This window comes from Hyperolius riggenbachi, chromosome 2, assembly GCF_040937935.1.
Source record: "Hyperolius riggenbachi isolate aHypRig1 chromosome 2, aHypRig1.pri, whole genome shotgun sequence".
Taxonomy (NCBI): domain Eukaryota; kingdom Metazoa; phylum Chordata; class Amphibia; order Anura; family Hyperoliidae; genus Hyperolius; species Hyperolius riggenbachi.
In genome coordinates, this window is record NC_090647.1 from 572,414,871 (window position 1) to 572,430,885 (window position 16,015).

At 52.8% G+C, this 16,015-nt stretch overlaps 1 protein-coding gene across 1 annotated transcript in view; it reads left to right on the forward strand.

Moving 5' to 3' along the window:
* HSF2BP (heat shock transcription factor 2 binding protein) overlaps positions 1–16,015 on the forward strand; it is an 83,019-nt gene that overhangs the window by 40,529 nt on the left and 26,475 nt on the right. Inside the window, exons 5-7 of the mRNA XM_068271039.1 lie at positions 3,419–3,554; positions 10,396–10,513; positions 14,753–14,856. Coding sequence (XP_068127140.1) covers positions 3,419–3,554; positions 10,396–10,513; positions 14,753–14,856 — 358 coding nt within the window. The remainder of the gene's footprint in view (positions 1–3,418; positions 3,555–10,395; positions 10,514–14,752; positions 14,857–16,015) is intronic.

Consider the following 16,015-nt stretch of genomic DNA (forward strand, 5'->3'; position numbering starts at 1 on the left):
CTGGTCACATCACACCCCCTGCAGCCCTAGTAATCCTGGTCACATGACACCCCCTGCAGTCCTAGTCATCCTGGTCGCATGACACCCCCTGCAGTCCTAGTAATCCTGGTCACATGACACCCCTGCAGTCCTAGTCATCCTGGTCACATGACACCCCCTGCAGTCCTAGTGATCCTGGTCACATGACACCCCCTGCAGTCCTAGTAATCCTGGTCACATGACACCCCTGCAGGCCTAGTGATCCTGGTCACATGACGCCCCCTGCAGTCCTAGTAATCCTGGTCACATGACGCCCCCTGCAGTCCTAGTGATCCTGGTCACATGACACCCCCTGCAGTCCCAGTAATCCTGGTCACATGACACCCCCTGCAGCCCTAGTAATCCTGGTCACATGACACCCCTGCAGTCCTAGTGATCCTGGTCACATGACACCCCCTGCAGTCCTAGTGATCCTGGTCACATGACGCCCCCTGCAGTCCTAGTGATCCTGGTCACATGACACCCCCTGCAGTCCCAGTAATCCTGGTCACATGACACCCCCTGCAGCCCTAGTAATCCTGGTCACATGACACCCCTGCAGTCCTAGTGATCCTGGTCACATGACACCCCCTGCAGTCCTAGTGATCCTGGTCACATGATACCCCCTGCAGTCCCAGTAATCCTGGTCACATGACACCCCCTGCAGTCCCAGTAATCCTGGTCACATGACACCCCCTGCAGTCCTAGTAATCCTGGTCACATGACACCCCCTGCAGCCCTAGTAATCCTGGTCACATGACACCCCCTGCAGTCCCAGTAATCCTGGTCACATGACACCCCCTGCAGTCCTAGTGATCCTGGTCACATGACACTCCATGCAGTCCTAGTAATCCTGGTCACATGACACCCCTGCAGCCCTAGTAATCCTGGTCACATGACACCCCCTGCAGTCCTAGTAATCCTGGTCACATGACACCCCCTGCAGTCCTAGTAATCCTGGTCACATGACACCCCCTGCAGCCCTAGTAATCCTGGTCACATCACACCCCCTGCAGCCCTAGTAATCCTGGTCACATGACACCCCCTGCAGCCCTAGTAATCCTGGTCACATCACACCCCCTGCAGCCCTAGTAATCCTGGTCACATGACACCCCCTGCAGTCCTAGTCATCCTGGTCACATGACACCCCCTGCAGTCCTAGTAATCCTGGTCACATGACACCCCCTGCAGTCCTAGTAATCCTGGTCACATGACACCCCTGCAGTCCTAGTGATCCTGGTCACATGACACCTCCTGCAGTCCTAGTAATCCTGGTCACATGACACCCCTGCAGCCCTAGTAATCCTGGTCACATGACACCCCTGCAGTCCTAGTGATCCTGGTCACATGACACCTCCTGCAGTCCTAGTAATCCTGGTCACATGACACCCCCTGCAGTCCTAGTCATCCTGGTCACATGACACCCCTGCAGCCCTAGTAATCCTGGTCACATGACACCTCCTGCAGTCCTAGTAATCCTGGTCACATGACACCCCCTGCAGTCCTAGTAATCCTGGTCACATGACACTCCCTCCTAGTAATCCTGGTCACATGACACCCCCTGCAGTCCTAGTCATCCTGGTCACATGACACCCCCTGCAGCCCTAGTAATCCTGGTCACATGACACTCCCTCCTAGTAATCCTGGTCACATGACACCCCCTGCAGTCCTAGTCATCCTGGTCACATGACACCCCCTGCAGCCCTAGTAATCCTGGTCACATGACACTCCCTCCTAGTAATCCTGGTCACATGACACTCCCTCCTAGTAATCCTGGTCACATGACACCCCCTGCAGTCCTAGTCATCCTGGTCACATGACACCCCCTGCAGTCCTAGTAATCCTGGTCACATGACACTCCCTCCTAGTAATCCTGGTCACATGACACCCCCTGCAGTCCTAGTCATCCTGGTCACATGACACCCCCTGCAGCCCTAGTAATCCTGGTCACATGACACTCCCTCCTAGTAATCCTGGTCACATGACACCCCCTGCAGTCCTAGTCATCCTGGTCACATGACACCCCTGCAGCCCTAGTAATCCTGGTCACATGACACCTCCTGCAGTCCTAGTAATCCTGGTCACATGACACCCCCTGCAGTCCTAGTAATCCTGGTCACATGACACTCCCTCCTAGTAATCCTGGTCACATGACACCCCCTGCAGTCCTAGTCATCCTGGTCACATGACACCCCCTGCAGCCCTAGTAATCCTGGTCACATGACACTCCCTCCTAGTAATCCTGGTCACATGACACCCCCTGCAGTCCTAGTCATCCTGGTCACATGACACCCCCTGCAGCCCTAGTAATCCTGGTCACATGACACTCCCTCCTAGTAATCCTGGTCACATGACACTCCCTCCTAGTAATCCTGGTCACATGACACCCCCTGCAGTCCTAGTCATCCTGGTCACATGACACCCCCTGCAGTCCTAGTAATCCTGGTCACATGACACTCCCTCCTAGTAATCCTGGTCACATGACACCCCCTGCAGTCCTAGTCATCCTGGTCACATGACACCCCCTGCAGCCCTAGTAATCCTGGTCACATGACACTCCCTCCTAGTAATCCTGGTCACATGACACCCCCTGCAGTCCTAGTCATCCTGGTCACATGACACCCCCTGCAGCCCTAGTAATCCTGGTCACATGACACCCCTGCAGCCCTAGTAATCCTGGTCACATGACACTCCCTCCTAGTAATCCTGGTCACATGACACCCCTGCAGCCCTAGTCATCCTGGTCACATGACACCCCCTGCAGCCCTAGTAATCCTGGTCACATGACACCCCCTGCAGTCCTAGTCATCCTGGTCACATGACACCCCTGCAGCCCTAGTAATCCTGGTCACATGACACCCCTGCAGTCCTAGTGATCCTGGTCACATGACACCCCTGCAGTCCTAGTAATCCTGGTCACATGACACCCCTGCAGTCCTAGTGATCCTGGTCACATGACACTCCCTCCTAGTAATCCTGGTCACATGACACCCCTGCAGCCCTAGTAATCCTGGTCACATGACACCCCTGCAGTCCTAGTGATCCTGGTCACATGACACCCCTGCAGTCCTAGTAATCCTGGTCACATGACACCCCTGCAGTCCTAGTGATCCTGGTCACATGACACTCCCTCCTAGTAATCCTGGTCACATGACACCCCTGCAGCCCTAGTCATCCTGGTCACATGACACCCCCTGCAGTCCTAGTGATCCTGGTCACATGACACCCCTGCAGTCCTAGTAATCCTGGTCACATGACACCCCCTGCAGTCCTAGTCATCCTGGTCACATGACACCCCTGCAGCCCTAGTAATCCTGGTCACATGACACTCCCTCCTAGTAATCCTGGTCACATGACACTCCCTCCTAGTAATTGGGGCTCCCATCTTCCATGCTTGCAGGAGAAGTCATCGGATTTCTTCACGTTGGCCTCTCGGACAGTGCTGAGTTTCGTGGATTCTCTTCTGCAGAAGGAGTTGGAAGATGAGGATACAGAAGAGAGACGATTTGTCCTGGGATTCGCTGGGACTGTCGCCAGTGAGTAGCAGGGGATTCTGGGTAGGCAGGTGTGATACTGATAAAAGGCGGGGCTTCTAGTGACCCTCATATGCTGCGGTGAGCACAGATCCAGGCAGCAGCCATGTTCACATCCAGCTTAATGGAGATCTCTGCTTCACCAAGTCTGTAGCTGTAACTGGTCATAAACCCGAGTTCACACCCTGCTCTTTGCTTTATGTATGTGAAATATGTGCGACACTCCATCAACAGACTCCGCCTCCTAACCACACCCCCCAGACATAGCGTCTCCTAACCACACCCCCCAGACATAGCAGGGAGTCTGCACTAATACTGCACAGGTAGTGGAGCGCCTTGTATGCCATTATCTACCTAATGACTGACAAAGCATCTTTTCCTCCAACTCCTGTGTAGTGACCCTGGCTCCACCCCTCTGTCCCCTGACTCCACCTCTCTGTCCCCTGACTCCACCTCTCTGTTCCCTGACTCCACCTCTCTGTCCCCTGACTCCACCTCTCTGTCCCCCAACTCCTTTGTAGTGACCCTGGCTCCACCCCTCTGTCCCCTGACTCCACTTCTCTGTCCACAGCTTCTGTGTAGTGACCCTGGCTCCACCTCTCTGTCCTCTGGCTCTACCTCTCTGTCCCCTAACTCCACCTCTCTGTCCCCTGACCCCTGACTCCACCTCTCTGTCCCCTAACTCCACCTCTCTGTCCCCCAACTCCTTTGTAGTGACCCTGGCTCCACCCCTCTGTCCCCTGACTCCACTTCTCTGTCCACAGCTTCTGTGTAGTGACCCTGGCTCCACCTCTCTGTCCTCTGGCTCCACCTCTCTGTCCCCTAACTCCACCTCTCTGTCCCCTGACCCCTGACTCCACCTCTCTGTCCCCTAACTCCACCTCTCTGTCCCCCAGCTCCTGTGTAGTGACCCTGGCTCTACCTCTCTGTCCCCTGACTCCACCTCTCTGTCCCATGACTCCACCTCTCTGTCCCCAGCTCCTGCATAGTGACCCTGGCTCCATCTCTCTGTCCCCTGACTCCACCTCTCTGTCCCCTGACTCCACCTCTCTGTCCCCCAACTCCTTTGTAGTGTAGTGTAGTGACCCTGGCTCTACCTCTCTGTCCCCTGACTCCACCTCTCTGTCCCCTGACTCCACCTCTCTGTCCCCAGCTCCTGCATAGTGATCCTGGGTCCACCTCTCTGTCCCCTGACTCCACCTCTCTGTTCCCTGACTCCACCTCTCTGTCCCCTGACTCCACCTCTCTGTCCCCAGCTCCTGCATAGTGACCCTGGCTCCACCTCTCTGTCCCCTGACTCCCCCTCTCTGTTCCCTGACTCCACCTCTCTGTCCCCTGACTCCACATCTCTGTCCCCTGACTTCACCTCTCTGTCCCCCAGCTCCTGTGTAGTGACCCTGGCTCCACCTCTCTGTCCCCCAGCTCCTGTGTAGTGACCCAGACTCCACCTCTGTTCCCTGACTGCACCTCTCTGTCCCCTGACTCCACCTCTCTGTCCTCCAACTCCTTTGTAGTGACCCTGGCTCCACCCCTCTGTCCCCTGACTCCACCTCTCTGTCCCCAGCTTCTGTGTAGTGACCCTGGCTCCACCTCTCTGTCCTCTGGCTCCACCTCTCTGTCCCCTAACTCCACCTCTCTGTCCCCTGACTCCACCTCTCTGTCCCCCAGCTCCTGTGTAGTGACCCTGGCGCTACCTCTCTGTCCCCTGACTCCACCTCTCTTTCCCCTGACCTCTGACTCCACCTCTTTGTCCCCTGACTCCACCTCTCTGTCCCCCAGCTCCTGTGTAGTGACCCTGGCTCTACCTCTCTGTCCCCTGACTCCACCTCTCTGTCCCCTGACTCCACCTCTCTGTCCCCAGCTCCTGCATAGTGACCCTGGCTCCACCTCTCTGTCCCCTGACTCCACCTCTCTTTTCCCTGACTCCACCTCTCTGTCCCCTGACTCCACCTCTCTGTCCCCTGACTCCACCTCTCTGTCCCCCAGCTCCTGTGTAGTGACCCTGGCTCCACCTCTCTGTCCCCAGCTCCTGTGTAGTGACCCAGACTCCACCTCTGTTCCCTGACTGCACCTCTCTGTCCCCCAGCTCCTGTGTAGTGACCCTAACTCCACCTCTCTGTCCCTTGACTCCACCTCTCTGTCCCCTGACTGCACCTCTCTGTCCCCCAGCTCCTGTGTAGTGTCCCTAACTCCACCTCTCTGTCCCCTGACTCCACCTCTCTGTCCCCTGACTGCACCTCTCTGTCCCCCAGCTCCTGTGTAGTGACCCTGACTCCACCTCTCTGTCCCCGACTCCACCTTTGTCCCCCAGCTCCTGGCTGCACCTCTCTGTCCCCCAGCTCCTGACTGCACCTCTCCGTCCCCCATCTCCTGACTGTACCTCTCTGTCCCCAGCTCCTGACTGCACCTCTCTGTCCTCCAGCTCCTGACTGCACCTCTCTGTCCCCCAGTTCCTGACTGTACCTCTCTGTCCCCCAGCTCCTGACTGTATCTCTCAGTCCCCCAGCTCCTGACTGCACCTCTCTGTCCCCCAGCTCCTGACTGCACCTCTCTGTCCTCCAGCTCCTGACTGCACCTGTCTGTTCTCCAGCTCCTGACTGCACCTCTCTGTCCCCCAGCTCCTGACTGCACCTCTCTGTCCTCCAGCTCCTGACTGCACCTCTCTGTTCTCCAGCTCCTGACTGCACCTCTCTGTCCCCCAGTTCCTGACTGTACCTCTATGTCCCCCAGCTCCTGACTGCACCTCTCTGTCCCCCAGCTCCTAACTGCACCTCTCTGTCCCCCAGCTCCTGACTGTACCTCTCTGTCCCCCAGCTCCTGACTGTACCTCTCTGTCCCCAGCTCCTGACTGCACCTCTCTGTCCCCCAGCTCCTGACTGCACCTCTCTGTCCCCCAGCTCCTGACTGTACCTCTCTGTCCCCCAGCTCCTGACTGCACCTCTCTGTCCTCCAGCTCCTGACTGCACCTCTCTGTCCCCCAGCTCCTGACTGTACCTCTCTGTCCCCCTGCTCTTGACTGTACCTCTCTGTCCTCCAGCTCCTGACTGCACCTCTTTGTCCCCCAGCTCCTGACTGTACCTCTTTGTCCCCCAGCTCCTGACTGTATCTCTCTGTCCCCCAGCTCCTGACTGCACCTCTCTGTCCTCCAGCTCCTGACTGCACCTCTCTGTTCTCCAGCTCCTGACTGCACCTCTCTGTCCCCCAGCTCCTGACTGCACCTCTCTGTCCTCCAGCTCCTGACTGCACCTCTCTGTTCTCCAGCTCCTGACTGTACCTCTCTGTCCCCCAGTTCCTGACTGTACCTCTCTGTCCCCCAGCTCCTAACTGCACCTCTCTGTCCCCCAGCTCCAGACTGTACCTCTCTGTCCCCCAGCTCCTGACTGCACCTCTCTGTCCCCCAGCTCCTGACTGCACCTCTCTGTCCTCCAGCTCCTGACTGCACCTCTCTGTCCCCCAGCTCCTGACTGCACCTCTCTGTCCCCCAGCTCCTGACTGCACCTCTCTATCCCCCAGCTCCTGACTGTACCTCTCTGTCCCCCAGCTCCTGACTGCACCTCTCTATCCCCCAGCTCCTGACTGCACCTCTCTGTCCTCCAGCTCCTGACTGCACCTCTCTGTTCTCCAGCTCCTGACTGTACCTCTCTGTCCTCCAGCTCCTGACTGCACCTCTCTGTTCCCCAGCTCCTGACTGCACCTTTCTGTCCCCAGCTCCTGACTGCACCTCTCTGTCCCCCAGCTCCTGACTGCACCTCTCTGTCCTCCAGCTTCTGACTGTACCTCTCTGTCCCCCAGCTCCTGACTGCACCTCTCTGTCCCCCAGCTCCTGACTGTACCTCTCTGTCCTCCAGCTCCTGACTGCACCTCTCTGTCCTCCAGCTCCTGACTGTACCTCTCTGTCCCCCAGCTCCTGACTGTACCTCTCTGTCCCCAGCTCCTGACTGCACCTCTCTGTCCCCCAGCTCCTGACTGCACCTTTCTGTCCCCAGCTCCTGACTGCACCTCTCTGTCCCCCAGCTCCTGACTGCACCTCTCTGTCCTCCAGCTCCTGACTGTACCTCTCTGTCCCCCAGTTCCTGACTGTACCTCTCTGTCCCCCAGCTCCTAACTGCACCTCTCTGTCCCCCAGCTCCTGACTGTACCTCTCTGTCCCCCAGCTCCTGACTGCACCTCTCTGTCCCCCAGCTCCTGACTGCACCTCTCTGTCCTCCAGCTCCTGACTGCACCTCTCTGTCCCCCAGCTCCTGACTGCACCTCTCTGTCCCCCAGCTCCTGACTGCACCTCTCTATCCCCCAGCTCCTGACTGTACCTCTCTGTCCCCCAGCTCCTGACTGCACCTCTCTATCCCCCAGCTCCTGACTGCACCTCTCTGTCCTCCAGCTCCTGACTGCACCTCTCTGTTCTCCAGCTCCTGACTGTACCTCTCTGTCCTCCAGCTCCTGACTGCACCTCTCTGTTCCCCAGCTCCTGACTGCACCTTTCTGTCCCCAGCTCCTGACTGCACCTCTCTGTCCCCCAGCTCCTGACTGCACCTCTCTGTCCTCCAGCTCCTGACTGTACCTCTCTGTCCCCCAGCTCCTGACTGCACCTCTCTGTCCCCCAGCTCCTGACTGTACCTCTCTGTCCTCCAGCTCCTGACTGCACCTCTCTGTCCTCCAGCTCCTGACTGTACCTCTCTGTCCCCCAGCTCCTGACTGTACCTCTCTGTCCCCAGTTCCTGACTGCACCTCTCTGTCCCCCAGCTCCTGACTGCACCTCTCTGTCCCCCAGCTCCTGACTGTACCTCTCTGTCCCCCGGCTCCTGACTGCACCTCTCTGTCCTCCAGCTCCTGACTGCACCTCTCTGTCCCCCAGCTCCTGACTGTACCTCTCTGTCCCCCTGCTCTTGACTGTACCTCTCTGTCCTCCAGCTCCTGACTGCACCTCTTTGTCCCCCAGCTCCTGACTGTACCTCTTTGTCCCCCAGCTCCTGACTGTATCTCTCTGTCCCCCAGCTCCTGACTGCACCTCTCTGTCCTCCAGCTCCTGACTGCACCTCTCTGTTCTCCAGCTCCTGACTGCACCTCTCTGTCCCCCAGCTCCTGACTGCACCTCTCTGTCCTCCAGCTCCTGACTGCACCTCTCTGTTCTCCAGCTCCTGACTGTACCTCTCTGTCCCCCAGTTCCTGACTGTACCTCTCTGTCCTCTTTGTCAAATAATCTAGAGGTACGGTCCTTTGTATTGTGAAGGATCAAAAACACAGTCCTTTTTCAGGGTAATCCACTTTACCCACCAACACTTATTTGTAGCTTTAGAAGAGGACTATATAGACTAATGCAATCTCAAAAAACGGCAAAAATATTCTGAAAAATATTTATTAACACATGTAGAAAAACATCAAAAGAACATGGTTCTTCAGTATCACAGTGATTGGCCTTAGGAATGCATAAAGATAGATTTCGACAAGTGGTTGCAGCTTGGCAGGTATTGAACTTTACGGCAACGACACATGTTCGTTTCGGGCTTTTATAGATTTTCTATAAAAGCCCGAAACGAACATGTGTCGTTGCCGTAAAGTTCAATACCTGCCAAGCTGCAACCACTTGTCGAAATCTATCTTTATGCATTCCTAAGGCCAATCACTGTGATACTGAAGAACCATGTTCTTTTGATGTTTTTCTACATGTGTTAATAAATATTTTTCAGAATATTTTTGCCGTTTTTTGAGATTGCATTAGTCTATATAGTCCTCTTCTAAAGCTACAAATAAGTGTACCTCTCTGTCCCCCAGCTCCTAACTGCACCTCTCTGTCCCCCAGCTCCTGACTGTACCTCTCTGTCCCCCAGCTCCTGACTGCACCTCTCTGTCCCCCAGCTCCTGACTGCACCTCTCTGTCCTCCAGCTCCTGACTGCACCTCTCTGTCCCCCAGCTCCTGACTGCACCTCTCTGTCCCCCAGCTCCTGACTGCACCTCTCTATCCCCCAGCTCCTGACTGTACCTCTCTGTCCCCCAGCTCCTGACTGCACCTCTCTATCCCCCAGCTCCTGACTGCACCTCTCTGTCCTCCAGCTCCTGACTGCACCTCTCTGTTCTCCAGCTCCTGACTGTACCTCTCTGTCCTCCAGCTCCTGACTGCACCTCTCTGTTCCCCAGCTCCTGACTGCACCTTTCTGTCCCCAGCTCCTGACTGCACCTCTCTGTCCCCCAGCTCCTGACTGCACCTCTCTGTCCTCCAGCTCCTGACTGTACCTCTCTGTCCCCCAGCTCCTGACTGCACCTCTCTGTCCCCCAGCTCCTGACTGTACCTCTCTGTCCTCCAGCTCCTGACTGCACCTCTCTGTCCTCCAGCTCCTGACTGTACCTCTCTGTCCCCCAGCTCCTGACTGTACCTCTCTGTCCCCCAGCTCCTGACTGTACCTCTCTGTCCTCCAGCTCCTGACTGCACCTCTCTGTCCCCCAGCTCCTGACTGCACCTCTCTGTCCTCCAGCTCCTGACTGCACCTCTCTGTCCCCCAGCTCCTGACTGCACCTCTCTGTCCTCCAGCTCCTGACTGCACCTCTCTGTCCCCCAGCTCCTGACTGTACCTCTCTGTCCTCCAGCTCCTGACTGTACCTCTCTGTCCCCCAGCTCCTGACTGTACCTCTCTGTCCTCCAGCTCCTGACTGCACCTCTCTGTTCCCCAGCTCCTGACTGTTCCCCCACTATAGGTAGCCAGTATAATTGCACCTCTCTCTCCTCTCTGTCCCCCAGCTCCCAACTGCACCTCTCTGTCCCCCAGCTCCTGACTGCACCTCTCTGTCCCTCAGCTCCTGTTTAGGAACCCGGATACACTCCCATGTTATTTTCATCATTTTTCTTTTTAGATGTTGCTGCAATGTCTTGTGGCCGGGAATTCTTGATGACAGCGTGCAGAGAACTTATGGAAGTCTGGATACAACTGCTCGGAAAGATCAAATTAGGGACCTGCAACCGTCTGAGAGTGTCAGTGGGAGATAAGCAGGATGCATGAATTGGTAGACATATGAGTGTGGGAATGATGGTTGGGTAGATGATTGATGGATGATGAATGGGTGTAATGATGGGTGGATGGAGGGATTGGTGAGTGAATGGTGGTGGGGTAGATGATTGATGGATGATGAATGGGTGTAATGATGGGTGGATGGAGGGATTGGTGAGTGAATGGTGGTTGGGTAGATGATTGATGGATGGTGAATGGGTGTAATGATGGGTGGATGGAGGGATTGGTGAGTGAATGGTGGTGGGGTAGATGATCGATGGATGATGAATGGGTGTAATGATGGGTGGATGGAGGGATTGGTGAGTGAATGGTGGTTGGGTAGATGATTGATGGATGATGAATGGGTGTAATGATGGGTGGATGGAGGGATTGGTGAGTGAATGGTGGTTGGGTAGATGATTGATGGATGATGAATGGGTGTAATGATGGGTGGATGGAGGGATTGGTGAGTGAATGGTGGTTGGGTAGATGATTGATGGATGATGAATGGGTGTAATGATGGGTGGATGAAGGGATTGGTGAGTGAATGGTGGTTGGGTAGATGATTGATGGATGATGAATGGGTGTAATGTGGGGTGGATGGAAGGATTGGTGAGTGAATGGTGGTTGGGTAGATGATTGATGGATGATGAATGGGTGTAATGATGGCTGGATGGAGGAATTGGTGAGTGAATGGTGGTGGGGTAGATGATCGATGGATGATGAATGGGTGTAATGATGGGTGGATGGAGGGATTGGTGAGTGAATGGTGGTTGGGTAGATGATTGATGGATGATGAATGGGTGTAATGATGGGTGGATGGAGGGATTGGTGAGTGAATGGTGGTTGGGTAGATGATTGATGGATGATGAATGGGTGTAATGATGGGTGGATGGAGGGATTGGTGAGTGAATGGTGGTTGGGTAGATGATTGATGGATGATGAATGGGTGTAATGATGGGTGGATGGAGGGATTGGTGAGTGAATGGTGGTTGGGTAGATGATTGATGGATGATGAATGGGTGTAATGATGGGTGGATGGAGGGATTGGTGAGTGAATGGTGGTTGGGTAGATGATTGATGGATGATGAATGGGTGTAATGATGGGTGGATAGAAGGATTGGTGAGTGAATGGTGGTTGGGTAGATGATTGATGGACGATGAATGGGTGTAATGATGGGTGGATGGAGGGATTGGTGAGTGAATGGTGGTTGGGTAGATGATTGATGGATGATGAATGGGTGTAATGATGGATGGATGGAGGGATTGGGGAGTGAATGGTGGTTGGGTAGATGATTGATGGATGATGAATGGGTGTAATGATGGGTGGATGGAGGGATTGGTGAGTGGTGGTTGAGTAGATGATTGATGGATGATGAATGGGTGTGATGATGGGTGGATGGAGGGATTGGTGAGTGAATGGTGGTTGGGTAGATGATTGATGGATGATGAATGGGTGTAATGTGGGGTGGATGGAAGGATTGGTGAGTGAATGGTGGTTGGGTAGGTGATTGATGGATGATGAATGGGTGTAATGATGGGTGGATGGAAGGATTGGTGAGTGAATGGTGGTTGGGTAGATGATTGATGGATGATGAATGGGTGTAATGTGGGGTGGATGGAAGGATTGGTGAGTGAATGGTGGTTGAGTAGATGATTGATGGATGATGAATGGGTGTAATGATGGGTGGATGGAGGGATTGGTGAGTGAATGGTGGTTGGGTAGATGATTGATGGATGATGAATGGGTGTAATGTGGGGTGGATGGAAGGATTGGTGAGTGAATGGTGGTTGAGTAGATGATTGATGGATGATGAATGGGTGTAATGATGGGTGGATGGAGGGATTGGTGAGTGAATGGTGGTTGGGTAGGTGATTGATGGATGATGAATGGGTGTAATGATGGGTGGATGGAGGGATTGGGGAGTGAATGGTGGTTGGGTAGATGATTGATGGATGATGAATGGGTGTAATGATGGGTGGATGGAGGGATTGGTGAGTGGTGGTTGAGTAGATGATTGATGGATGATGAATGGGTGTGATGATGGGTGGATGGAGGGATTGGTGAGTGAATGGTGGTTGGGTAGATGATTGATGGATGATGAATGGGTGTAATGTGGGGTGGATGGAAGGATTGGTGAGTGAATGGTGGTTGGGTAGATGATTGATGGATGATGAATGGGTGTAATGATGGCTGGATGGAGGAATTGGTGAGTGAATGGTGGTGGGGTAGATGATCGATGGATGATGAATGGGTGTAATGATGGGTGGATGGAGGGATTGGTGAGTGAATGGTGGTTGGGTAGATGATTGATGGATGATGAATGGGTGTAATGATGGGTGGATGGAGGGATTGGTGAGTGAATGGTGGTTGGGTAGATGATTGATGGATGATGAATGGGTGTAATGATGGGTGGATGGAGGGATTGGTGAGTGAATGGTGGTTGGGTAGATGATTGATGGATGATGAATGGGTGTAATGATGGGTGGATGGAGGGATTGGTGAGTGAATGGTGGTTGGGTAGATGATTGATGGATGATGAATGGGTGTAATGATGGGTGGATGGAGGGATTGGTGAGTGAATGGTGGTTGGGTAGATGATTGATGGATGATGAATGGGTGTAATGATGGGTGGATAGAAGGATTGGTGAGTGAATGGTGGTTGGGTAGATGATTGATGGACGATGAATGGGTGTAATGATGGGTGGATGGAGGGATTGGTGAGTGAATGGTGGTTGGGTAGATGATTGATGGATGATGAATGGGTGTAATGATGGATGGATGGAGGGATTGGGGAGTGAATGGTGGTTGGGTAGATGATTGATGGATGATGAATGGGTGTAATGATGGGTGGATGGAGGGATTGGTGAGTGGTGGTTGAGTAGATGATTGATGGATGATGAATGGGTGTGATGATGGGTGGATGGAGGGATTGGTGAGTGAATGGTGGTTGGGTAGATGATTGATGGATGATGAATGGGTGTAATGTGGGGTGGATGGAAGGATTGGTGAGTGAATGGTGGTTGGGTAGGTGATTGATGGATGATGAATGGGTGTAATGATGGGTGGATGGAAGGATTGGTGAGTGAATGGTGGTTGGGTAGATGATTGATGGATGATGAATGGGTGTAATGTGGGGTGGATGGAAGGATTGGTGAGTGAATGGTGGTTGAGTAGATGATTGATGGATGATGAATGGGTGTAATGATGGGTGGATGGAGGGATTGGTGAGTGAATGGTGGTTGGGTAGATGATTGATGGATGATGAATGGGTGTAATGTGGGGTGGATGGAAGGATTGGTGAGTGAATGGTGGTTGAGTAGATGATTGATGGATGATGAATGGGTGTAATGATGGGTGGATGGAGGGATTGGTGAGTGAATGGTGGTTGGGTAGGTGATTGATGGATGATGAATGGGTGTAATGATGGGTGGATGGAGGGATTGGGGAGTGAATGGTGGTTGGGTAGATGATTGATGGATGATGAATGGGTGTAATGATGGGTGGATGGAGGGATTGGTGAGTGGTGGTTGAGTAGATGATTGATGGATGATGAATGGGTGTGATGATGGGTGGATGGAGGGATTGGTGAGTGAATGGTGGTTGGGTAGATGATTGATGGATGATGAATGGGTGTAATGTGGGGTGGATGGAAGGATTGGTGAGTGAATGGTGGTTGGGTAGGTGATTGATGGATGATGAATGGGTGTAATGATGGGTGGATGGAGGGATTGGTGAGTGAATGGTGGTTGGGTAGATGATTGATGGATGATGAATGGGTGTAATGATGGGTGGATGGAGGGATTGGTGAGTGGTGGTTGAGTAGATGATTGATGGATGATGAATGGGTGTAATGATGGGTGGATGGAGGGATTGGTGAGTGAATGGTGGTGGGGTAGATGATTGATGGATGATGAATGGGTGTAATGATGGGTGGATGGAGGGATTGGTGAGTGAATGGTGGTTGGGTAGATGATTGATGGATGATGAATGGGTGTAATGATGGATGGATGGAGGGATTGGTGAGTGAATGGTGGTGGGGTAGATGATTGATGGATGATGAATGGGTGTAATGATGGGTGGATGGAGGGATTGGTGAGTGAATGGTGGTTGGGTAGATTGATGGATGACCAATATCAACATACAGACATTTTCTGACCTGGCCGTTTTTTGGTGATCATTTTTTATATCTTACAGGTTATTTTATCTTTCTTCCCCACAGACTCCTGCTGATGTCTTTGTATAATGTTTCTATAAATCGCAGTGGTCTACTGTGGTTAAGTCAGAAGAAGGAGTTTCTATGTGATGTACGGAGACTCCTGACTGGTGAGTCTAATATCTTTGATCATCATACTCATCACACTTCTGTTACCCAACATCTCGGGCTGCAGGACCAGCTGGGTGGAGATCCAGAAGTTCAAAGCCTTACATTTGGTTTGTGATGCTGCTTACGTTATTCTTGGGCAGTCCTGGCAGGAATGATAGACCAAAGCGTACAATCAGTATGTGTGCCTGCAAGTTAGTGGAAACAGGCTACAGGTTTGTGGCCTCAGGCATTTCATTGTTAGATTTAGAACTACTAGATGTAAGCTTGAGGGAGTTGGGTACAGGTTCTCAGGGGTTGTGTCTGGGTCTGCGACTGTGAGATGTGTTATGAGCATTGGGTAAAAGTTATGAGGTTATAGTACACGTTGTGACGTTGGATTGGCTGGTGAGTCCACACACAGTCCAATTTCGATTTTATATACAATCGATATAATCTGAGCTCTATAGAGGCCAGGTCGCTGCCACCAATCCGCAATAAAGCGTGCAAATGCTCTAGGTCTAACTCTAGCTAAATCCTGTAGGAAAAAGGCTTAATTTGACAACCTTTCTAGAGATAGAAAACCAACGATAGTAATTATGGTAACGTCTCTCTTTGAAGATGTGAATTCTTTTTGCAGAGATTTTTCAGAACAGCACTTAGACGAACGATTTTTAATCATTTATTTAAAGAAATAATGCAGAACAAAAATATAGCAATAGAACCAAATTGATACAGAAATAATAAGGATTAAATGGGAAAATAGCTATTGATAATCTGAGCAGTTTGTCAAGTTACCGTGTCCTTTGCGGTAATAAGTCCAACAGAAGATATGAAGTCCAATTCTGGAAAGTTCTGTGGAATGGATAGAAGTCCTTTTATAACATAGCCAATCCTTTGATGGTATGGGTGGTGCAGCAGGACTCTCTCCTGTGTCCAGCAGTGTTGTTTTAACTCTTCCTCTGCCAGAGGGCGGAGCTGTAAAAAGAACTGGTGGGGTGTGCCTTCTCCTGTCCTTTGTCATGACAAGCAGAAAGAACATGCAATAACTGGAATGGTCATTATTTGGCGCCAGCCAACCATAACCCGCAGCGAGTGACACGAGTACGCCTCTGGCGTTCTCTGTGTCACACAGATACCAAACATGGGTGTCTTGGGGTATTCCAAGGCGGAGCACCCTGT